At 43.3% G+C, this 26013-nt stretch overlaps 1 protein-coding gene across 1 annotated transcript in view; it reads right to left on the bottom strand.

Annotated features, from left to right (window-relative positions):
• SIPA1L1 (signal induced proliferation associated 1 like 1) overlaps positions 1-26013 on the bottom strand; it is a 2148853-nt gene that overhangs the window by 922149 nt on the left and 1200691 nt on the right. The window contains exons 5-6 of the mRNA XM_044073855.1: positions 24376-24550; positions 4644-4747 (exon numbers count right to left, since the gene is read on the bottom strand). Of these exons, the coding sequence (XP_043929790.1) occupies positions 4644-4747; positions 24376-24550 (279 nt within the window). The remainder of the gene's footprint in view (positions 1-4643; positions 4748-24375; positions 24551-26013) is intronic.

Genomic DNA, 26013 nt, shown 5'->3' with positions numbered 1-26013 from the left:
AATAGCAGAGGCATGTATCTTAATGGAAGAGAAAGAGAGACCCTTATGTAAGAGATCTGTCAAGTAAAGTAAAATTAAAGTAATGTTAGGAAGAAGAGGATCAGAATCCTGAGCCTGCATCTAGGAACAAAATCTTTTCCATTTTCCTGCATAAGATTTTCTAGTGCTAGGACGTCTGGCTTCTAAAATGACATCCATAACCTGCTTGGGTAGGAAAGAAGAAATCAAAGGCCCTGGATTAACCAGGCCGCCAGGCTGAGAGTTCTGACATGAGAGTGTAGAACCTGACCCTGATGTTGGGACAGAAGGTTCGGATACTGAAGTAAAACCCAAGGGGGCTCCAGGCACAGGTTTTTTAGAGTTGGATACCAAAACTGCCGAGGCCAATTTGGAGCCAGCAAGATTATCATCTTGGGCTTGTCCTGTTTTATCTTCAATAAAACCCGTGGAAGAAGAGGAAGAGGCGGAAAGGCATATCCCGAGAGGTTCCTCCAACTGAATGACAGGGCATCCACTTTCCAAGCTTCTCTGTGGAAAGTCCTGGTGCAAAAATTCTGTAGTTGATGACTGAGATGGGATGCAAAGAGGTCTATGTGAGGACATCCCCAGACTGCTGTTATCATCCTGAATATTTTGGTGTCCAGCATCCACTCGTGTGGATCCGAAAGGTTTCTGCTCAGACTGTCTGCCAGGAAGTTTTGTTTCCCTGGTAGAAACTGAGCTTGAAGATCCAGATTGCAAGCTAGAGCTGTGTTCCATAGATCCATGGCTAGTCTGCAAAGGGGGTAGGAATGAGATCCCCCTTGCTTGTTTATGTACCACATAACTGTGGTGTTGTCTGTCCGTATTAGTAGTTGTCCTGGTTGTAAAAGATTCCTGAAGGCCAATAGAGCTTTCTGAACGGCTAACATTTCCTTTAAGTTGATATGCAGGTGCTTGTGATCCTTTGTCCAAAGGCCTTGCAGACAATTGCCCTGAAAACGGGCTCCCCAAGCATAATCCGAGGCGTCCGTGGTTAGAATCTGAGTAGCAGGAGGCAGACGGAAGGGTTTCCCTTTGTTTAGAGCACATGCCCTGGACCACCAAAGAAATTCTTTTTGAAGGCAAGGAAGGACGGAGATCAGTATGTCTAAACTGTGGCAATGCTGAGACCATACACTTTTTAGGTACCACTGTATTTTCCTCATGTGTAGTCTTGCATATGGTACAAGAAGGATGCAGGAGGCCATGTAACCCAAAGCCTGCAGAAATTTCCTTGCAGATAGTTGAGTTAAAGTTGCCAAGGTTCTGAAAGTTGAAGCCAACTGTAATTGTTTTTCGGATGTCAGAAATGCCATCTGGGTTGTGGTGTTTAGAAGTGCACCCAGAAAAGTTATCTGTTGTGATGGTGTCAAATTTGACTTTTTTATGTTTACAGAGAATCCCAGGAACTTGTGGAGGTTCTGTACAAATTCTAGATGCTGGAGTAAGACATCCCTGCTGTCTGCCTGAATTAGACAATCATCCAGATAAGGGTAAATTTGAATTCCCTTGAGTCTGCAGTAAGCTACTACTGGAGCCAGGCATTTGGTGAAGACCCTGGGCGCAGTAGACAATCCAAAGGGCAGCGCAGAGAATTGAAAGTGCCTCGATCCGGCCTTGAACCTGAGGTATTTTCTGCGATCCTGCCTGATGGAAATGTGTAAATATGCCTCCTTTAAATCCAAAGTTACCATCCATGCATCTTTGGACAGCATTGGAAGTAGCTGCTGTAGAGTAAGCATCTTGAATTTTGGAATCTCTAGAAAGGTGTTCAAGACCGACATATCCAGAATGGGTCTCCATGAGTTTTGCTTCCTTGGGACTAGAAAGAGCCTTGAGTAAAAACCTTTTCCCATCTCTGAAAGTGGAACCAGTTCTATGGCATTCATAGCCAAAAGAGCTTCCACCTGGTTTAAGGCGTCCGTCCATTGATGTTTTGGAAGGTCTGGCCATCCGCTTGGCCTTGTTAAGGTATGAAAATGGAATTTGTAACCTCTTAAAACCACATCCAAAACCCACTTGTCTTGGGTTATGCGAGTCCAATTTTGATAAAAAAGAGAGAGTTTTCCTCCGAGAGGGGCTTCCAGGCAAGAAGTTCCTGTAGCCCAACAGAGGGAGTCATTGAGTTTGTTTCCTTTGAGTTTGTGACGTGTCCTCTCCTCCCCTAGGGGTGGAAGCAGTCCACTGTCTTGGTCTATAAGAAGCTTGTGTTTGAGGCCTTCCTCTGGAGCATCTACATCTACCCCTCTGAGGTCTGTCAGAAGTGGGAAAGGACTAATTTTTTGAAGGCCAATTCCTGCTAAATCTAGGTGGCTGTACTTGTAAGAAATCTTTAACTGTTTGCATGGATTTCGCCTTATCCTCCATCTTTTTAATCACCTATTCAGCTTTTGATCCAAACAAAACATTATGCTGAACAGGAGCATCCAATAATTTAGCCTTTACTTGTTCAGGCATATTTTGTTCCTTTAGCCATGCATGCCTTCTAATGACTGTGCCAGAGGCCACAGCCCTACAAGAAGCCTCCAAGGCATCAAATCTACAGTGTAAACCATGCTTCCCAACTTGTTCAGTGGCATGCAATAAGTCATGTAATTCCTTATCATCTGCACAGGCAGAAATGGAAGTAAGCTTTTGTTTTAAAACAGACAAGAGAAATTGCTGGTATTTTAGCATATGAAACTGACAGCTTAAAGCCCTAATGGACAAAGTAGCAGAAGTGTACACCTTTTTGCCCCATCTTTCTAAGGATCGAGAATCCTTTTCAGTAGGAATGGGATTTTTGGCAGAAGCGGCCTTAACTCCCTTAGGACCCTGAGAAATGGTTTCAGGGTCAGCAGAAGGGTTCTTGTATAAAAACTGATGGGAATCAGGAACCCTGTAATATCTATCAGGCTTAACAGGAACATGAGGAAAAGAGTCAGGGGTTAAGTTAGCCTCTGAAAAGGCATCATCCACAATATCCAAAACAGGAGGAATAGCCAGGGGGGGTCTATGTTGGGGAAGAAGAAGAAAATCCCTCAGTCTTTTCTTAGATTCCGAATACTCCTGTCCTTCCCAGTGGAAATGTTCCCTCATTTCATGCAAAGTTTCCCCAAAAGAGAAATCCTCAGGGGGGACAAGCTGAAAGAATGGATTCCTCAGCATCAGAATCCTCATAAGGAGGGAAAGAATATTCCTGATCAGAAGAAGAAACTGAGGAAACAGAAGCCTGATCAGAGGAATCATAATAAACATCCTGCCTTGGCCTTTTATCTGGAGGGGGATGTGAACCCCTAATCATAGTAAGTAAATCCTCTGCCATCCTGAGTAACTGTTTCTGTGACTTGGGAGCCAGTTCAGAAGAGGCCTGTGTTGTAGTCTTACATTTAGAAGGAGTCTTTGCCTTTGTCTTTGGCTTTGCCTTTATTAGAAGTTAAGTAGTCCTGAAAACCCCTTCGGAAGCCGGTACCTGCACAGCGGCTCCGGACCCATCCGAAGGAGCACTGTCCGAAGGTCCTGCAACAGAAATATTTAAAGGTCTGGTTGGCTCCTCATGAGAGTCCGTTTTGGCCGTCGGTTCTGAAATGGCCGACGACAGGGGCTGCAAAAAGCGCCTCACTGACGACAGCCGAACCTGAAGCTGGCACCGCTTGTGCGCTATCATCAGATTTGGACCTCAGAGGCCTGTCTTTATCCTTGCGACGTTTGTGAACACCGGTAGCCGGAACAGTATCCGACGACATTTTGTAGTTAAAGCGCCTACCGAAGTAATGAAAAGCAAAATCGTACCTTCGCTTAATTGTACGTTGATTGAATCTAGCACAAAACCGACAACTAGCTACGTCGTGGTCAGGGCCTAAGCAAGGAATACAGTAAGAAAGAAAATCCTTATGAGGTATTTGCTTCCCACATGAAATACAATTATTAACTTTTTCTGACATCGGAGTGGAGCAAGAAAAAAGTTTCCCCAACGGGGTACTTAGCTTTGAGTGGAGAAGAAAATCTTCGGACTGAAGTATATCAGGAAAAAATCGTCAGGAGTCAGCCGACCGGCACTTGCGAACTGCTATCACCGCACGGCAAGAAAGACTGGAGAAGATGGTGTCGGCTGTCAGCTTTGTACTCCTGGTGCTCTGACGTCAGGGAGCATGGTTGAACAGCCGACGCCGGACCCAGACTTTGGGATTCTGGCCGACCGAGGGCTGCCTGCTGGCAGGGGAGAACCCTACAGTCATGACTGCAACAGTGAAACACGATGAACATCTAGGGCATGCCCGTCACTTCCACAAGACAGTTCCATCCCCAGTGTACTCGTGGCATCTCCTGTTTTCACTGGAGATTCTGCAATGGGACTGAGCATCTAGACTTGCACCCCACTTCCTCTACAAAAAATGGGTGCTTGAGAAGCTGCATTGCAGTTGCTCCTCTCTTCCCATTCACCAGCTCTAGTGGATACCCAAAGCTGCTATATGAACTCAGGTCACCCGAGTCATAATTTTATTCCCTCTATGCCAGCAGAGCTGGTGCCTTGGCATATTTAGTACGTACCTCATGACAATACCAAACTACACACAGCTCGATTATTTATTTATTTATTTATTTAAAGTTGCTTTTATTAACTAAGTCAACAATGGACCTACCTGTTGTTTATTGTTTGGTGTATATGGTAACAATGTTGAGACATGGAACATGATCTCATAATCCTTGTAGGTAGTGTACAAGGAATGGGTACCTGTTGAATCAGCTGTAAATAAAATACAAATAAAGCATTGATTAACATTTTAACAACAAAACTATGTAAACAGCAAAGCTACACAAGGAATAACAAGGACTACAATTAATTAAATAAATGTTGGATGATTTTGTTAAGTACTGCTGCAAAACGTAGAGGAAAATTGCACATTTGAATGTAGTTAAATTTTATCTCACAGTTAACTTTAATCCCTGCAGTATCATCTAGATGCAATTTACTGCCCAGAAACCGTTCAGTGCATTTCAAGTTTCTTCATTTCCAAATTTCTCTGCCAGAGGCTATGAAGGTCCCATTTTTTCCTACTGGAACCTTCACATTATTAAGATATGAATTGGTCTCACCCTGCAAGACACAGGCTACATATACCATTTCTGTAGTTTTGTGCCTTAGTCACCACCATCCATAATTTTACATCCCCAAACTATATCTTGCAAACATCTAAAAAGTGCTACAAAGCAACATAACACATGAAATGAAATGCATCCCAAAGAGACAGGCATTGACAAAATCTTTAAATGAAAAGCTGGGAAAAAGTCACACTGCATAATCACCCTGGTAACTACTCTCACTTTTGGCCAGTGAATTGTTACTTTCATCCATGTCACTGCATACAAAGCTGGAACATATGCAATACCACAAAGTACACTTTACAAGCTCTTTGAAGTGACAACTGTGAGTCACAAACAAATCAGCAGAGCAGCTAGATGTGCAGAGTAACTTTAACATCTACATAACAGTATTGATGAGGGTCTGGATCTGCAGCTTTGAATTGTTAAAAAAAACACAGTTTACTTTCCTGATGCACTTAAATATTCCCTTGAGTTGTAATGTATTCCTGAGTGGTGGATAGTAGGTATCATAAATCAATCTGAATGCAAGTTTACTCAGCAGAAGTTGTTGACAGCCATTGCTTTAAGTTTGGTACAATGATGTTTGCTATCTGATATAAATCTAAGAATTTTATTACACTTTACATTTATTTATTAGTACACTTGGGAGCTGTCATAGTTTGGGGGCTCCTTTAAACCCCAAGTCTCATGTCAGTGTAGGTATAATGCCGAGATGGAGGGGGGAATGTCAAGGTTTGTTTCCAGATTTGCAGTTTTATAACCTGCTGATTCCAGCACTATATTTTTGACTTCTGTCTTTCCTCCATTCATTACACTTCATGGAAAGTTGCAATTTAAGCTCATTTTTTTCTCCTCAGACAAGACTGTCACAAAAAGCACTGCTGAGCAAGTTAGGCATACCCCAATGGAATAAACAGAGTTAATAACAGAGAACTCCATGCACAAAAACATCTCAATGTATGGTTTTGCAAATTCTGGCTTAAATGACCACTTTCAGATGTTAAGAACACAACAGAATGTCTAAAGGTAATGAAATACACAGGTGAAAGTGTGATTTCCTGATCAAGCCTGCTGTACTTGTAGATGTTTGAATGTAAGGGTCACTTCTGCAATACAAGATAAAATTGTCAGGAAACAGTGGTGGATGTCTGTCAATCCAGCAAGGTGGATGTCTGTCAATTCAGCAAGAGACTTCCCAACTTTTTGATATCCCCAGAATACGGATGGTCTGCACTGTAGCGCAAGAATGCCTGTAGGACTGGGGATAGGAAAGGGACAGCTGCCCAAGCCAACTGTAATTCTTTTTGTGTGTGTGTCTGCATTAGAAAAGACAGGGACAGGCTAGCAAACAAGATGCTTTCAGCAGATTGCGGACACGGAGAGAAGGCACACCAAGAGAGGAATCCCACAGTCCCACATTTTCAGGAGCAGTATCAGAGGAATGTTGGATGACACAGCCTACACTGCAGCAGTGATCTTGTGTTCAGATATTTGCTGATATGGTGAGTTTGCTCACACAAATATACTATAATCACAGAGAACACAAGATTTCCGACTAACATCAAACAAAAACATTAAAAAATTGAGCAAATGTAAAGCCTGTGTTGGTCAAGTAAAATGTATCCTGTCAACTCTATGTCTTGGTGTTTTACTGGAAGTGGACTGACACCATTTCTTCACTTTCCCACAGCTGTACAGTGTTCATTGTAGAGATCATTGCTATAGTATAACTCATAGTGGCGAAAACATAATTTAAAGTAGTGTAGTACTGCATGGACAGGCCACATGCTTATAGAAGGGGAGGCATGGGCACCATAGGGCGAGGGGTGGGGGCCAGGCCCCACCCGACTTTCAACAGCTGCACAATATTCCAAACTGCTGCCAGAGTAGAAATTACACAGAATAATTCACAATGCCATTTCTGAGGTAAACATAAGTTCAGGCAGCTGAAAAAAGATGATTTGAGTAATAAAATATCTTTTTCGGCTGCCTGAGCTCCCAGTTACCATGGAAATGCTTATGCAAGTGTTTTTGAGGTATACTGCTCAACTTCTTTTGTCAAAAATTTTGGATAATGCCAAAAATAACAGGGAATGAAAGCTCAAAACCAGAAACAGTTTTTCATTATTACTCATTTATAATTTTAACAGAACAAACAGGTTTTGTATCAACATGCATTTTCTGAACAATGGAAGCATGAAAGTTTAATGTCTGGCATTTGTGACTGATGGTTGTCCTTAGCACAGCTCTCAACTTTTGCTTAAGAATTCTGACAAAGCCAAAAATAATTGGGGGGGGGGGATAAATGGCCCAAATCAGGGAGAGATTTTAAATATTGCTCTTATAAACTTAGAAAGCTGTTAGAATAACATGTTTCGCATTAGCACGCATTTTCTGAAAGATATAAAGTCCAAGACTCAGATGTTTCACTATTTAGTGAGGACAGTCCTCAATGGTTTGCCAGAAAAAAACACATTTTTAAGAGAAACAGATAAAAAAATATGAGGCAATAATTTGGACATTCTGTGAAATTTTGGAGTAGAGAGGTATGATCCTGAGGGATTTACCAATCAAATATTTTTGGGGGGACAGAGCAAAAAGATGAGGCAAAATCAGGATGGTTCTGCAAAACTCTGGAACAATTTATTCACTTATTAACTGATGGTTTGTTGTCTAGGGTAAGTAGACTGGTCTATTGAGCCTTTTCAAACAGTACCAGGGATCAACAGCAGTAAAGACAACACTGTACAAAAGTACAATAAAACATTATCTTCATGTACAGTTGAGAAGTATGTTCTACAAATGAATTTGAATTTCCATAAGTTAGTGCCAACCTGCGTGTTTACTATCCTTCATCCAATGAATACCAGGATAGGCTTTTGGTCGCCTGTTTTAATTGCCTGTTTTAGGCAGAACTTTCCAAAAAGGTACATTTCACTGGAACTACAGTAGCTTACAATGTAGTAATCATTTTGTTCTATTTAATTATTCTTTCATTCTCTTACACCCTCTTCATGCTACTCAGGATCATTATAGGCATAGGCACAGATTTCCTGAAAACTATGGAATTAAGCCATAAAAACAGTTTAGATTTATAGATATCCCAAGGCTACCGAATCTTACAACCATTCACAACCTGCCAGTAAGGGGGGACATACTGGTAAAACCCACAGTAAATTTGCGAATACCCATTCAGTTACAAGTTTATGTTTAAAGTAAGACAGTGAATTGTTTTGATTAACATGTACAGGAAGTTTATTCCAAAGGTACTTACAAGCATGCCTCGCAACTGTGCTACATTTGGCTAGTGGTGAAAATTCAGGTCTCTGATTCTAATACTGGTGGAGATATTGCACATACAGAGAAACAGGAAATCCAGGACAATCAGGTATCTAAAGGTGCAGTAAGAAAGAAAGATCACCACTTAAAGATCTGTATGACACTGAATAAAGGGAGACAGTTTCCAATTTCAGGACTTTAGGCCTATGATTATTATTGGTTAGGAGCCTTGTTTTTTTTTCTGTTTGATATATTTTAGTGAGATACATCCTGAAGGGGGGGGTCGCTGTATTTGATAACTGACCTGATCAATGCTGACTATAAGGGAGTGATTACCTTGTTAAACTGTGTTGATATTCCTTTGGCAAATTGGGTGGGCTAAATAAAAGGATTTCCTGACAACTGTTGTCACATGATGGTTAAGAGACAGAGTTTCTAGGTAGTGGTGTGTTGGTTATACACTATGATGAGGGGAGAGGTTGTCTACCAAAATTAATGCTACACTTTTTTAGCATTTATTTCAAACTCATTTTTATTACACCAAGAGTTTGCTAGGGCGATTTCATTTACGAGAGTTTGAGTATCATAGAGTGACTTGACAACAACCTTTGGTCTGCAGTCATCTGCAAGCTTTGTTAAGCCAGAGGTCTTGATCTCCACTTGGAGATCTGAGAAGTAAATACCAAAAAGGAGTGGTCCCAGTACTGAGCTCTGAGGGACACGACTGATCACTTTCATAGTCACTGATGAGGCTTCTGCAACTCATACTGTGTGAGCTATGTCTTTCATACATATAGATAGATATGTATAGATACATACAGATAGATGTCTATCCATCTTACCACATATGGCTTGATTTTTCAATTAAATAACTTTTGCATGATGCCAGCATGGGGAATGGTGTTGATGACATTCGCCAAGTCAAGATAAAGTTCAGTTGAGTACACTTATCATAAATGTAGATGTTCAAGTGTGTTCACTGTTGCAGTCATCACCTGTGGATTATCCTTGCTGTGGCAGCCCTCAGCCGGCCTGAATACCAGAGTCAATGTTTTTCTGCGTCAGCTGCAGCCGCTTGCTGACTGATGTCAGATCGTCAGTGCTATAAAGCAAGGCAACTGATGCCATTACATCAGTTTTTCCTGCCCTAACCAGTCAGAAGCCCAAGGAAACATGGTAAAGCGGTCATGGTGGCTAAAAGCCACCATAAGAAGCTTATGTCTCCCGAAGGAAAGAGGATATAAGGTGGAAGGAGGGGAGGGAACCAGGACTGCAACAGTGAATACACTCGGACATCTCCATTTATGGTAAGTGTACACAACTGTACTATGTTCTTCGTGTTTCACTGTTGCAGTCATCACCTCTGGAAGGATTCCCAAAGCTGAGGAGAGGGGTGGAATGACAAGTTAGACACCTAGGCATGGGTTAGCACGCCCTGCAGAACTGCAGAGGCAAACCCTGCCCTAGCCTTAGGGAAAAGAGGTAGGTGGTAATGCTTTGTAAAGGTATGGACAGAGGTCCAGCTGGCAGCTTCCAAGATGTCCCTGGTGGGAACTACTCTGAGGAATGCTGTGGAAGTGGAGGCTGCCTTAGTGGGATGGGTACAAATAGACTTAGGGGGTGGTTTCCCCATGTAATTTGTAGCAAAAATGGATACAGTGTGATATCCATTAGGAAATCATTTGCATGGAAATGGGCTTCCCTCTGTCCCTGGAGCAAAGCTGACAAGAAGTTGGTATGTTTTCCTGAAGGGTTTAGTATGGTCCAGGTAGTATCTAAGCTGCCTGTACACGTCTAGAGAGTGCAGAATTCTTTCCCCCTTGTTTCGAGGCTTAGGGAAGAAGGTATGGCCTGGTTGAGAGTTGCATTAGATACCACCTTGGGCACAAAGGAGGGGCTAGTCCTCAGAGAGACCCTGTCTGCATGGAAAATGATGAAGGGTTCAATGGCCATCAGTGCCTGAAGTTCGAAAACCCTTCTGGCTGAGGTGACAGCTAGTAGGAAAGCAGTCTTCCAGGAGAGGTATTTCAGTTCTGCTGAAGGGGCAGGTTCAAAGGGTGGTAAGGATAGTTTTTCCAAAACATAATTCAGGTCCCAAGCTGGTGTGGGTGGCCTTCTGGGAGGTCTGATAATAGAAGCCTCTCTAAGGAATTGTTTAATCAAAGGATATGAGAACAGGGGCTGGTCTGTATTGAAATGAGCTGAAATGGCTGAGGCATGGATTTTAAAAGAAAAGAAGGAGAGGCCACTATTGAGTAACTCTGCTAGATAACCCAGGAAAAGAAGGATGGAAAGTGAGGAACTGCCCCCTCTGGACTGGCTCCAGGAGCAGAATCTTTTTCATTTCCCTGCATAAGATTTTCTGGTACTAGGCCTTCTGGCCTCTGTGATAATGTCTAGGACCTGTTTGCTTAACAGGGGCCCCCTGTTTCATTTTATAGTATTAGCCATGCTGACAGTTTGAGAGTCTGCAAGTCTGGGTGCAGCACCCCCCCCCCCCACCTGAGTCAAGAGCTCTAAGATCAGGGGTAGCTGCCCGGGAGGCTGTGATGTCAGGCTGCACAGTAAGGGGTACCAATGTTGTCTGGGCCAATCTGGAGCAATGAAGATGGCCTTTGGTCTCTCTTCTCTTATCTTGATGAGAACCTTGTGAATAAGAGACAGAGGAGGGAATACGTACACAAAGAGGGAGTTCCAGGGGAAGGTCAAGGCATCCACCTTCCATGCTAGGTGGTGATACTCCCTGGTACAGACTTTTTTTACCTGGTGGTTGAAGTGCAAAGCAAAGAGCTCCATCTCTGAAGTTCACCACTCCTGAATGACTTGCAAAAAGATTTTTCTGTGGAGCTGCCATTCGTGGAGGTCCAGTAAGTTTCTGCTTAAGTGTTCTGCCAGGGTGTTGTTGATCCCTGGTAGGTATTGGGCTATTAGGTGTAATCCCATGCTTGAGGCGGTCAGCCAGAGGTTCATGGCTAGCCTGCACAGAGGGTAAGATTGGGTCCCTCCCTTTTTGTTAATGTACCACATTACTGTGGTGCTGTTTGCTTTGATAAGGAGAACCTCCTGGCTTGGGATGGGGTTTGAAGGATGTCAGGGCCTTTTGTACTGCCATCATTTCCTTCTGGTTGATGTGTAAGGGAAGGTGCTGGGCATCCCAAAGGCCTTGGGTGCACCTGCCTGCTAGGTGAGCGCCCCAATCAATGTATGAACATTGGTGGTGATGGTCTGCCCAGTAGGGTGGAGGATGCAGGGAAGACATTTGTTCTTGGCATAGGCCCCTGCCCACCAGAGAAACTTGGCCATTATACAGGGGATCAGAGGGAGACAGATCTCTAGAGGCTGAGTGTGCTGACACCAAAGGTTCTTTAGATACCACTGAAGTTTTCTCATGGGAAGCCTGGCCAGAGGAATTAGAAGGATGTAAGATTCCATGTACCCCAAGGCTTGCAGGAACTTCCTCGCAGTGAGGTGACTTCTGTAAGCCAGCTGTGTAAAGTAGAGAGGCAGGAAGCTCTGCTTTTCTGGAGATAGGAAGGCCATTTGGGATGCTGTGTCCAGCAGTGCTCCCAAGAAAATGATCATCCTGGAGAGTGTTTGCTTTGATTTATTCTCATTGATGGTGAACCCTAAGTTAGTTAGGAGGATTTTGACAAAGACGAGGTCCTGGAGCAGCTTTTCTTTGCACTCTGCCTGAATGAGGTAGTCATCCAGATAAGGGTAAATCTGTATATTTCTCTGTCTGCAAAATGCTATGGCCGGGGCTAAGCATTTGGTGAATACCCTGGGAGCAGCATACAAGCCAAATTGTAGTACAGAGAACTGAAAATATTGTGAGCCTGCTCTGACGTGCAGGAATTTCTTGCAGGATTCCATTATGGGGATGTGGAGGTAGGCATCTTTTAGGTCTAGGGTCACTAACCAGGCATTTTTTGTCAGCACAGGCAGCAGCTGCTGCAAAGTTAGCATTATGAATTTGGGGACCACCAGGGAGGTGTTCAGAATGGATAGATCCAGGATGGGGTGCCAACTGCCCTCTATTCTGGGAAGAAGGAATAGTCTGGAATAAAAGCCTTTGCCTATTTGATCTATGGGAACAGGTTCCATTGCCTCCTGGGATATGAGAGTTTGGACTTGTTTCAGTGCCTCTGCCCACTGATTTGGAGGCAAGTCTGGGTACCCTCTTGGAAATGGGAGTTCGATGAAAGAGAATTTGTATCCCTGAAAAATTATCTTTAAGACCCATTGGTCCTTTGTTACAGAAAGCCAATTTTCTTTGCAGAGAGAGAAAGAGAGCCTTCCTCCTAGCTTTTGGTGAATGAAAAGAGGGCAGAGGGGGAAAGGGAGTCATTGAGATTTTTTACAATAAAAGGATGGCTTAGAACTCCCTGCCTTTGGGGCGGAAGTGGTTCAGTGTTTGGTTCTCTGCTGTCCCTGGGATAGGGGCCTGGGTGGTCTGTCCCTGCGGGGCTTACCTTGCCTCTGTCTGCTAGGTGCAGGAAAGGACCAGTGCTTACAGGGAAAATTCCTGCTGAACCTAGGAGGTTAAACCTGAATGAAATCTTTTACTGTTTTCATAGATTTTTCTTTGTCTTCCATCTTTTTAAGCACCTCTTCTGCTTTTACTCCAAACAAGCAGTCCTTATACAAGGGTGCATCAATTAATTTAGACTTGACATGATCAGGGAGAGGTTGTTCTTTCAACCATGCGTGTCTCTTATTGACAGATCCTGACACTGCTGCCCTGCTTGAGGCTTCTAAGGTGTCATATTCACAGTGCAATGAGTGTTTGGCCACTTGACAAATACAGTGCAGTAAATCTGCTAACTCTTTCAAGCTGGCACAGTCAGGAAAGGCAGAAATCGTTTGCTTAAATAGTTCCAAAGTGTGTTGCTGATATTTTAACATGTGGAACTGACAGCTGAGTGCTCTGATAGCTAATGTGGCAGAGGTGTATACTTTTTTTTAACCCATCTGTCCAGCGCTCTGGAATCCTTGTCAGAAGGAATAGGATTCTTTGCAGAACTAGCCTTAGCTCCTTTAGGTCCCTGTGCAATGACCTTTGGGTCCACAGCAGGATTTCTGTACAGGTATTTGTGAGAATCCAGTACTCTCTAATACCTGTCAGGTTTACTGGGAGCAGGTGGGAGGGCATCAGGGGCTAAGCTGGATTCATGGAAAATATCATCCACCACTTCTAAGATAGGGGGAGATAGCCATGGGTCTGTGCTGGTGCAGGTCTAGAAACTTTCTTAGTGTTTTCTTAGACTGAGGGAAGTTCTGAGATTCCCAGTGGAAATGTTCCCTGAGGACGTGAACTGTTTCCCCAAAGGAAAGGTCTTCTGGTGGGGAGGCAGAAGGAATAGATTCCTCTGCATTTGAATCCTCATAAGTAGTAAGAAGTTGTTGTTCCTCATCAAAATCTGAATAATCAGGTTCTTCAGAATCCTGCTCTGTCATTATTTCAGGAGAAGGGTGTCTTTTCCTTTTAGAAGTTGTGGCCTGACTATACCTGATAAGGGAGGTAAGATCCTCCGCCATCTTAAGCATTTGGGCTTGGGGTGGTGGAGCAGGAGTAAGATGGTGACTAGAGGTAGATTTTCTAGTAGTGGCCTGGCTTCTAGGCCTAAGAGTATCCATCGGTCTGAGAGAAACGGTAGTCGGATGAAAAGATGCCAGTTTTTGTCTGGAATTGGCAGTGCAAAAGGCCTCCTCGGAAGCCAGTCCCTGCGTCACGGCTCCAGACCTAACCGAGGCAGAGACAACCGATTTCTGCGGCATACTGAACTCAGAAAGGGTCTCGGTACAGGCCTGTGTAGATATTGTATCGGGCATCAGGGGCTGCAAAAGCAACTCACTGAATTCCAGAGAACTGACGACCCGCTTAGCGGTAGTATCGTTGGAAGGCTTAGCCTTGTATTGTCTGTCTCTATCTTTATCTCTATGTTTTTTCGGAATGTCTACAGACTCTTGGCTGACAGACGCCATTTTGGAATGTGAAGACGGAAGATGAAAATACCTGTCTACAATAGGAGCTCTATGACAAATGGTTCTCAGATTAAAGAGGGCACAGAACTGGCAATGGGGGATGTCGTGGTCTGGGCCTAAAGAAGTGATGCAGTATGAATGGAAGTCTCGGTGTGGGATCTGCTTTTCACAGGCGAGACAATTGGTAACTTTTTCGGAAATTGGTTAGTGCAAGAAAAAAGTATCCCCGATGGGGTACTTAGCTTTAGATGTTTTAAGCTGTAATTCGAGCTCTGGTAGCGACCTACCGGCACACTTGCGAACTGCTTCTGCTACGGGCTCCACAGCAAGAAAGACTGATGCAATGGTGTCTGCTGCCTTGCTTTACAGCACTGAAAACCTGACGTCAGTCAACAAACAACCACAGCTGATGCAGAAAAACAGTGACTCTTGTATTTGGGCCAGCCGAGGGGTACCACAGCAGGGATAACCCACAGGTGATGACTACAACAGTGAAACAGAAAGAACATCACCATTTGCACCGTATGGCCACCAACTCTACATCCTCTATAACCACATGCACTGCATGGCTACCATCTCTACAGCCTCTGTAACCACATGCACTGCATGACCATCATCTCTGCAGCCTCTGTAACCACATGCACTGCTTGGCCACCATCTCTACAGCCTCTGTAACCACATGCACTGCATGGCCACCATCTCTACAGCCTCTGTAACCACATGCACTGCATGGTCACCATATTTACTGCCTCTGTAACCACGTGCACAGCATGGCCACCATCTCCACAGCCTCTGCGACCATGTGCACAGCATGGCCACCATATCTATAGCTTCTGTAACCACGTGCACTGCATGGCCACCATCTCCAAAGCCTCTGCAGCCACATGCACTGCATGGCCACCATCTCTACAGCCTCTGCAACTCTTCTGAAGACGTTTATCAGGTTAACCAGACAGGATCTGCCCTATACAAAGCCAAACTGTTGGGGGTCAAGTCTAACAAGAGTCTTGTTATCATAGTTTATGAGTTAAAATACACCCCATTGCTTTGTGGATAAGGCTTCTAAAGCTAACAGAACTGTAATTATCCAGGTCAGATGTAAGGCCACCCTTATGAAAGGCACCACCACTGAAGTGCACCACAGGCACAAAACAAGTAGTTAAACTTATGTTAAACAGTTTGATGATTGCATAATAGTGTTATAAATACCCTTGCAAACAATCAAGTATATCATACACAGTAATAAATAAAGATACAAAAAAGATTGTTTTATACCAGAAATCTGACAAAACCATGCATATTGTACATTTTTTTTTTGTTTTTCTTATCCAGGTGCAATACTGCTATAAAATGTTTTATGGAGAGTAACAAACCTTGTTGACAAACTGTGTGATGTATTTCAATTGTGTAGTCCCTGGCAGTACTGAATATTTTCCCTCTGGCCTTCGGTGAAATGAAACCGTTGGAAAAGGACTTTGTGGGCCTCCTGTTGCCCACCAACCCTCCCCCCCAGTGCACCCCCTGCTTGCCACACCATTTAGATTACTTTTCTTCTTTTCTCATACTTGGTTGCACACTTCAGATTTTCCTGCACAGTTTAAATATATCCTAACTGTCCATGATTACAGCATAATAAATGAGGAGGAAACAAATTAAGCCAAAGGTCTCAACCCCCCCCCCCCAACACGCATGCAAACACCCAAAGCCATTGGGTTCTAGATACTTTGAGTTGTACTTTAATAGCTTTTTTTTTTCAAAGCTTTTGAGACAAAGATAGCCTGAACAAAAATGTGGCTAAAAAAATTCATTATTTCTCTTCATTTTGTTCCTGTATCCTTTCACCACTCCCTAAATAGCCAGGACTACAGTGTAATAACTGTGTAAATAATAGAATTAAGGTGACAGTCTGGAGCTGCTTGGGCCTCAGAAGCTGTGATATTCTAGATGCGATGTGAGCAGGGTTGCCAGATGTCTCTATTTGGGCGGGACTGTCCCGAGATCAGCAGCCTGATCCCGAGTCCCGCTCTGCCGGTTTAAATCCCGGCCAGCCTCCGCTTTGTTTTTTTTTTTTGATTGGTCTGTATACCTGGCATACATGCCAATCAAAAATCGCTAAGCACGGAGCTTCTTGTGTTCCGCATTAAACAGAAGTAGCTCCGTGTTTAGCGATTTTTGATTGGCCCGTATGCCGGTATACGGGCTAATCAAAAATCGCTAAACACGGAGCTACTTCTGTTGAATGCGGAACTGCAATGTTCCGCATTAAACACGAGAAGCTCCGTGTTTTACTGCAGATCTGTTTAGTGCAGATCTTTAATGTGGAACTGTGTTCTGCATTAAAGACCTTTTTTTTTTTTTTCTTCGCATAATGTTCCGCATTAAACACGAGAAGCTCCGTGTTTACTGCAGATCTGTTTAGTGTAGATCTTTAACGTGGAACTGTGTTCTGCTGTTACAATTATCACCTGGACAAAAAATCATGGCTATTTAAATCAATTTAGTCTTATTTTTTCTTTCAAGGAAGAAATAAGCTGTGTCCAAGGCTTTATGATCAAAGTAATTTCCAATAAACTGAGAAGACAAATGCTTGCAAAGACACATGAATCATATCTTAAAATGGTGTCTGTCTCCCTGTCAAAGAAAAAAAAAAGAACAGTCACCTTCTGATATTAGACTGGGATGAAAGTGAATGAATAAATGACCTCTGTTATATATTTCAAATGGCTGCCATCGAACATCATACAGCTTTGCCTCTTCACCCCACCCCTAAAACACAGTTATGATCTGTGTGTTCATCTGACAACCAAAACATAGTAACACTTGTTCATCACAGATGCATATTAACAATATGCCAACTTACCCCCTCCTCCCAAAGTTAGCCGCCCATATACACTTCTGATATATGATTGTGAGAAAATAGAGAAAAATTACCACAGTTACATATTCCAGCCTGTTGCTCGTAGACAGTGCATTGCCCCTACAACAGCTGTAAGGTATGATTGTGTGAAAAAGCCACAGTGACCTTCTGTGCATAACACTTCTGAGGTTTAAATGTGAGGAAAATTCAAGAAATACTTTTCCCAGTCCCAAACAAGTTACAGTGGTCTTCTGTGTTTACCTCTGGGGTTTGATTGTGAGGAGAATTTAAGGAATGACAGCCTCGCTGTTCCAACTATCACCATCACAAACACAAGCTGTAGCAACCTTCTGTGCACCCCTCTGAGCAAGGCCAGGTGAGTCAAGGACAAAAGCCCTCAATAAGTCTGTCAAAATCCACTTCTACAACCTGAGTTCTGGACTGTGGATCTGGATGCTCTGTGATGCATTTTATGTCTTAATTTGAAATATAATGACTTGTATTATAATGGATATAATTATTCTCTGAATTTCAAGGACAAGCATGCTTGTTAAGTACCATTCTTACATTGGAAAGTTCCTTAACAAGCTTTTAATTACCTCTTACTACTGTTAAGCTCTAGTAACACACTAGGGCATTAACAGATATCACTGGTCACCACAAAACAGCAGAGGGAAGCTGTTAAACACTTCATATGGACTTTTTTCCTAAAGTTTGACTAAAGTGTTTTAACAGTCTGAATGACATGTTTTAACAGCTTCCCACCACTATGTGGTGACTGATCTCTGTGTAACAACAGTAAGTGTGCGACAGCACTAATGCACTTTTTTCTCTAACCTGTGACTATGTGGCTGCAGAATCACATACCATGCAGGTGCTACATTAAAATTCATTTGTATGCACCTATGAAATTTCTGTGCAGTCATTCCAAATGTAACTCACGTTCATAGGTAGGTACTAGGCTATCGGCCCAAGGCCCTACGTAAGCCTAGCCAAGAAGGTTCCCTGGCTTACGCCACCCAATAAAGTTATTTTCCTGTGCCACTGTTGAGCAGTAACACAGAAGTGATCCCGGGGTGTATTTCCTATTTCCCATCCACTCAAGATTTTTCTTGAAGAATGCTAATGAAGAACTTTGCTTGACATAGATGGGTAGCCTGTTCCAGAGTATGGGAAGTCTCTGTCCTGTTTATTGTGGTGACAAGGTTTAGGTCCCTAGAATGTGTAGCTTGGAGGGATTGGGATTTCTTTAGGTGTAGCATGTCCAACAGCTCTGGGTTTGACATAGCTTTATATGTTAGGCAGAGATCACCTCGAAGTAGGCGATATGCTATGGAGTAAAGCTGGAGTTTTTTGAGGTGGTCAGTGTAGGGCATATGTTTGAGGCCAGTAATCCTCTTTGTGAGGTACTTCTGTGGCCCTTCCAGCTGCTGCACATGTCTTGTGAGGTACATTTCAAAAGGGGCGTTGTACTCTATGATGGGTCTAATGAGTGTCGAGTAGAGGGGAACAATGACCTCTTTTTTTCCTGGATGAAAACCCTTTTATGATGAGGTGTGTCATGTAGAAGGACTTCCTGACTACTGTGGCAGTGTTACTATCAAAGCAGAGACTACTGTCCACCTGGGTCCCAAGATCTCTTATCACACACTCAATGTCAAGTAGATTGCTGCCTCTGTGGTAGTTCATGGGTACAGAGGTTTTACCAAAGGGGATGACTGCACTTTTTGGCATTGAGCTTGAGGCTACGGCTCTGACACCAGGCATCTGTCTCAGCGAGGCCCTTCTGTAGGATGTCCACATCATTTGGGGACTTGACTATGGCTCCTAGTTTGCAGTCATCTGTGAACTTCATTAGCCAGAGGCCTTCTGTGTTAGCCTGTACTTCAAAGAAGTAGACACCAAACAGGAGAGGTCCTAGGACAGAACCCTGTGGTACTCCACTTATATCTGCTTTGAGGTCAGATTTGGAGTCTGCAACTTTTACAGTGTGGGTTCTATCAGTGAGTCAGTTGGCAACCCATCTTGTGACATAGGGATTTATACCTAGTTTAGTGAGTTTAGCTATAATTCCAGAATGGGGGATGTTGTCGAAAGCCTTGGCGAGGTCAAGATAGGCTGTGTGAACCACCTTACCCTCATCTACGGCTTTGGTGACTGCCTCAAAGAAGTCAATCAGGTTCAGAAGGCATGATCTGCCTTTCACAAACCTGAACTGGGTGGGATCCAGAGTTTGGAGGTTACCAATGTCTCCCAAACTGGGTGGGATCCAGAGTTTGGAGGTCACCAATGTCTTTGTTTATGAATTCCATGATGATACGTTCCGTGGCCTTGCAGACCAGGCTCGTCAGGCTAATAGGTCGATAGTTCCCGGGATCAGTGGTGGCTCCCCCCTTTGTGGAGTGGGATAACTGTTGCTGTGTGCCACTCAGTGGGCACAAAGCCTGATCTGAAGCTATTATTGGACATGGTGCTTAAGTGGGGAGCCAGGTCGTTCTGAAGTTTGTGTAAACCGCAGCCTGGGATGTTGTTCAGTCCCATGGATGCTGTGTTTTTGGCTTTAGAGAGTGCAGCTTTTACCTGCGTAGTTGTGATTACAGGGACTCTGCATTCTTCTTGTATAGATATGGGCCCTTTAGGGGGTGGGACGGTAAAGTTAGCACTGAACCTATCTGCCAGGATGTTGGCAATATCAGTTGGTTCTGTAATTTTCATGCCTTTGTGCTGTAACTCAGAGCAGATCTGGGTGTTGCCATCGAGATTCTTGACATAGCTATAGAATGCTTTGTGGTTGTCCTTAGAATTAGAGGTGATTTTGTTTTCGTAGCTAGATTTGGAGGATCTTATAAGGGATCTCAGCTTCTTACTGAGGCTGAAAAGGGAGCTCCTCCACTCATGGGATTTTACTCTCTTTTGCAACAGTTTCTTCCTTCTGTTGTACAGTTTGTTTATGGCAGGGGACCACCAGATTGGCTTCCTTTTTTTGGAGGATAGCTTCTTGGTTCTGTTTGGGATAGCACGATCCATGCACTCGTGTAAGTGCTTATAGAGTGCATTTGTGTAGGATTCAGCAGTTGTAACTGTATTGTCCATCTGCATGGGTGTCATGAGTTCATCACTTCTGTCTTAAGAAGCATGAAGTTGGCCTTGGAGAAATTTTTTACAGTGGTTTCCTTAATGGGGGGTGGGGGCAAGATGTGGATATCAAGGGTGATTAACTTATGGTCGGATCGGACCAACGAGGAGATGACTTCAGGTGTGGAACACCGGTCACTCATGTTGGTAATGACTAGGTCTAGGATATTGTTGCCCCTGGTGGGGGTGTGGATAAGTTGATCCAGGGCATTGGAGTTTATGAATTCCAGAAAGCATTGAGCTAAGGAGCTGGTACACAAGTAGTTTTCCCAGTTAATGGTGGGGTAGTTGAAGTTGCCCATTATTAGGGTGTTTGGTGGAACCCTAATATTTTCCAGTACATCAAGTAAAGAAGAGTGTGAATCTTGGGGCATGGTGGGGGATCTGTAGCAAGCTACAATTTGGATTGCAGTTTTGCCCAGAGTTAGTTGCACTTGGATAACCTCTGATGCATTATGCTGAGCAACTAGCCTGGAGGTGTGGCTATCCTTAATGAATATGGACACACCTCCGCCTTTGGTGTTTCGGTCCAGGTTACATGGCCGAAATGTGTGGTATGAGTTATAGCCTGGTAGTGCAGAGGTGCTCTCTGGAGCCTTGAACCAGGTCTCAGTCACTGCACAGATATCGATGTTCTCCATTTTAAGGAGTGCCTCGAGTGAGTGCATTTTGAGATTTAGTCTTCTAGCATTGATTAGCATTACCCTCGGTTTTTGCTTGCCTGTTCCTGTTACGGTGGTGAATTTGTTATTTGAACCTTGCCTAAAAGAGGCACTATAGGGGCAGCACGAACCTTAGCCAGTATCCGGAATCCCAAGGGCGACAGGTGCAAGCCATCTGTGGCAAAGCATCGTGGTCTGTCGACAATATCATCCCAAGCAGACAGATACTGGATAGAATGAAACCAGAAGCTTAGCCAGTTGTTGAAGTCAATCATTTTGTCCTTGTACTGAGGTATCGTTCGGGGCGATGGTAGAATGCTACTCAGGGCTAGGGTCATACCTGCCTGGGCTACAAGATCGGAGAGCTCTTCCATGTCTCTTTTCATGTAGTCCAGGGAGATATGTCTCAGGTCATTCACACCAACATGGACAATGACAGAGTCATATTTGTACTTGTTGTGGAGTGACCTGAGTGCATGGGTTATGTGGCAGATCCTGGCACCCGTCAGGCAGCTGACAGTAACCTTCTCCTTGTTTAGCCTGGAGAGTGGGACATCAGTGTGCCTGACTATAGAGTTACCTACGACTAGTGTGTTTACACTGCACAATATAAATCTTATGTCAGGGATATTCTTCTGTTTTGGAAGAAGACAAACAAAAACCTGCCCATTTAGACCACTAATTGCCTTCTGTCCCCACAACCTTTACCAACTTCCAGCACCTCTGAAGGAGGAAAAAGTACAATATGCCGTAAGGGGGAAGAGACAGCATGTCTCACAACACCTATCTACAGGAACTAGAATCACTCAGTATTAAACCCAGTACCATTTTCTTAGGTGACCTAAACTATCCATATATAGAGTTCTGAACCTACACCACCACTACTGCATAAGCACATAGATTCCTGGACTTTGTCAATACAAATGCCCTGGAACAATTAGTCAGAGTGCCTACTAGGGAAGTAACATTTTAGATCTTGTACTTACTGATACGGCAGCATCTTGCACCAACCCTTGTGTATCTTCACTTGCTAGGTCTGATCATAACGCTGTCTCCTTTGAAATAAAACTGAAATCAGAGGTACTTTCTGCTGAGGTACCTTTAGAAATTTCTCCAAGACAAACTACCTACTCCTAAGTGATACACTGGCAAGCTTCAAATCCCTGCCAAACCCAGTTAACTACACTGAATATGCAGAAATGTACACCTATACCAGTAAGTAAACAGCTGCCTGTAGGAACAAGTGCAGGGCAAACCTCAGAAATAAACCCACATGGTGGAACCATAACACCAACATAATAAAAAGAAAAAAAAATTGACCAAAAGTAAAAACAGTAAATCCCAGATTGTTAGTGCCTTTGTCACTGAAATAAATAAACAACTCAGGAGCTTGATAAAATCAACCAAAGCCAAGTTTGAGGCTAAAATAGCTACTAACCAAGCCAAAGGCAATCCCAAGGCATTTTTGAGTTAGGTTCGTAAACTCAAAAGCATAAACCAGCAATGAGCTGAGCTGATCATTAACATTATTACCTACACTGTGGATAAAGATACAACAAACATACTGGCTCAAACTTTACCCACTCTCTCCCCTCAGTCTGTCCCTCACGATATACCCAAAAATGTTTCACCTCCAGCTATCACACAAGACCAAGTCCTAGATGTGCTATCAAAAGTTAAAAATGCTGCAGCGACAGATCCTGACAATATACTTACATGCATATTAAACGGCATGAACCACAATTTAGCCACACCCCTAACAACACTGTTCAATCTCAGCCTTCATACAGGTTTTGTACCACGTGAATGCAGAGTAGCTACAGTCATTCCTCTGCATAACGGAGGACTTTCACAGACCCATGTGATTACAGAACAAAAAGTTTGACCAGCCTCATATACAAAGCCATGGAAAGACTTACCATGGAAATACTCAGTCAGGACATAAGGGAACCTATAAACCCTGGACCAGTCTCAGTTTGGATTAATCAAGGGCAGGTCATGACTACTCAACCTGGTGGATTTTTTGAAAAGGTCACCAAAGCAATGGATGAAGGCAAAATGATACACACCAGACACCTCAACATGGCCAAAGCTTCTGACACAATTCTCACTCAGGCATAGTAAAAACGCTAAATAAACTGGAAATACACCTCTATGACACCTGCAGGATTGCCAACGGGCTCACTGAAAGGGGAAGTTATCTTATCAGAGAGACAAGTCACCAGTGGAGCCCCCCAGGATTCTGTGCCAGGACCTCTCCTGTTTGGCATCTACTTTTCTGAAGTAAAAGCCAATACAAAATGACTGACTAAGTATGCAGATGTCTGCAAGCTACGAGCAGTCACCAATTCCCAAAATGACTTAGCCATCCTGCAGGAAGTTCTATCCTAAATAAATAACTGGTGCCAAAATCATGGACCAAAACAAAATGCTAAAAAATGCATTACTGTATCCTTTGTGAAGTCATCTATCCCAGGGAACTACAACACTGACAATATGTCCGTAAGAGTTGACTCACTTGTTTAGTAATGGGGAACTCATGCAGACAGTGACCTATCTTTTGAGCAACATGTATCCATCACTGTAAGAAAGTCCTTCTATACTGCACAGCTTATAAATAAAGGGATTGTGTCTAGATCTAGGGATGTCATTATGACCCTTATTCAGCCCTCATTAGGCCAGTCATTGAATATAATGCCTCCTTTAGCATGCATCTCTCCAGACACAAGCTGCAACTGGCATGCACACAGAAATACCTTATTAAAAAGATACAAGGCCTAAATAACATGTTCTGTATGGACTGACTTAAAAGCCCTGTCACTAAACGCAGTACACTACAGACTGGTAAAAGGTGACCCGAGTCTGGCATACAAACATCCTCCGACCCATTATTGATGGATTTAGAACATCTCAGCAAGTCAAATGTTTTCAGAAATACTCAGTCTAGTGATGTAACTCTTTTCTGCAACAACAACAGAATGGTTTTGAGAGACAAGTATATCACAGAGGATACGGCTGCTCTGGAACAGACCCCTATCCAAATAAAACAAAGTTAATGTCTGTCCATATTCAACTGCAACTTGGATCTATGGATGAGAAACAGAAAATGTACCCAAGTATTTTCCCCTGTACTACTAATGGAGAGGGGCTCCTACCTAAATGCTTTATCTCATGAATGGATCCCCTGAAATTTAACATTCTAATGGGCAGAAATCCTCCCCATTTCATTGCTTAAGCAAAGAACCTATGCACAAGCTGCTAAACACAGCACACCAGCAAAGTCCGTAACAAGTACAAAGGGTTACAAAAGCTTTACAGGGCTAAGAACATGACTAAGGAATGCACGCTTACTCTTTGTGTCCAGCTGAGCTCGGTATTTATCAAATCCCTTAAGTCGTACTCGTTCTCCCAGAAGCTGCAAAAATTCTTCAAAGGCAGGACCTGCAGATTCATTGTTGTACATTTCTTCTTCAGTGCTCTGTCCTGCTTTGCAATACATAATTCCAACTTTTAACTGGAAACTGAGCTGTCAAAAACAGAATACAGCAGGTTAGACTACAAATGAATCTCCTGAAATGAGGAACTCTATGCCAATTTTCATTATTTTGATCAAATTTCTTATTAAGAGCAACATGTATATTTTGTCATTAGGTAAACTACAGTTATGTGGGACACCAGAACAGTGGATCTTTGAGACTATATTACTGAAAAGGATTGACTAGGTATCAGCAGGCAAAAGGCGAGTTTGGCAAATGACTATGTGGTATTCGTGCCACTGCAAACAAAGTCTCAGAATCTCCCATCAAGTTGGCCAATGAAAATCCAGTATAGGCATGCAAAAATCATTAATCCATCTTTCACTACATTAACTGTGTATTATCTAATCCTGTCAGTGGAAGTTCGGATATCAAATACAAAACAATATCAGGAGGCAGACTCCACAGAAGTCCTACTTATAACACAGCCTCAAAGACCCACCATTATGGCAAATGCACCATGTAAATGTGATGCACCTTTGAGATAGTCTTACAGCAAGCACATTTTAACACATAATACCAACAATTCCTTATTGCTGGGGGACCGGCAGGGGGGGTGAGGATGCACCTACTGAATATACCACATTAAGTTGACAGTTTTCCCAACAGGTGCATTTAACATTCTAGCTCCCCCTTCATCTCCAAGTTTTCTCTTACCCTTTTACCATCTTTTCCATGTCCTCTTGAACTTTGTCTTTTCGGCTTTTCCCGGTTAGGGGTCACCATAGCGGAACTCTGGTCTGCTAATGATTGGCAGTAGATTTTTATGGTGCCAAGTTGCCAGCCCAATGCCCAACCTTCAGTGAAGGCATGCACATTCACGCACGTCTTTCAAATGCCACTTGACCATGAGGAGGACATGCAGACTCCACACAGAAGGCACTCCAGCCGAGAATTGAACAGGAGAACCTCTTGCTGTGAAGCAACAACGCTACCGCTGCACTACCGCAATGAATTCCATGTCCTCTTGAACACTGGTATGAATTCCCTGTCCACCAATGCTATTAGTCCATTCATGGGTGCACCAAACTCCAAGTACCTTCAGAGGTACAGGCAGTAGTTAATCCTTCCTCAGCTTTACCCCTTTTGTTCTTCCTGTTCATGATGACCACTTCAAATTTCTCTATCATGAACATGGCATATGAAGTCCTTCCTCACCCTCCCCATTTCTTCTAGTTCTAACAAGAGCAGCTCCTGATCATGGTCTACAGTCACAGTCCCTCCTTTTCATCCCGTACGACTTTCTGAACGTTTTCCATGAGCAGCCTGATTGTCACTTTCTTTTCATAGCCTCATGGACTGGAAACAGCATTCAAGGTGAGTCTCTTCAAACAGAATTCTGACACTAATTCCAAATGTTTAAAAACTCCTTTATACAAAGACAAAACTGCAACCCACTAAAACAAACTCTACTCTATGTATGTATGCTTGTGTGTGTGTGTGTGTGTGTGTG

This window comes from Protopterus annectens, chromosome 6.part0, assembly GCF_019279795.1.
Source record: "Protopterus annectens isolate FY-2018-M chromosome 6.part0, PAN1.0, whole genome shotgun sequence".
Classification (NCBI taxonomy): Eukaryota; Metazoa; Chordata; order Ceratodontiformes; family Protopteridae; genus Protopterus; species Protopterus annectens.
Note: the sequence above shows the minus strand (reverse complement) of the source record. Positions and strands in the feature narration are given on the sequence as shown.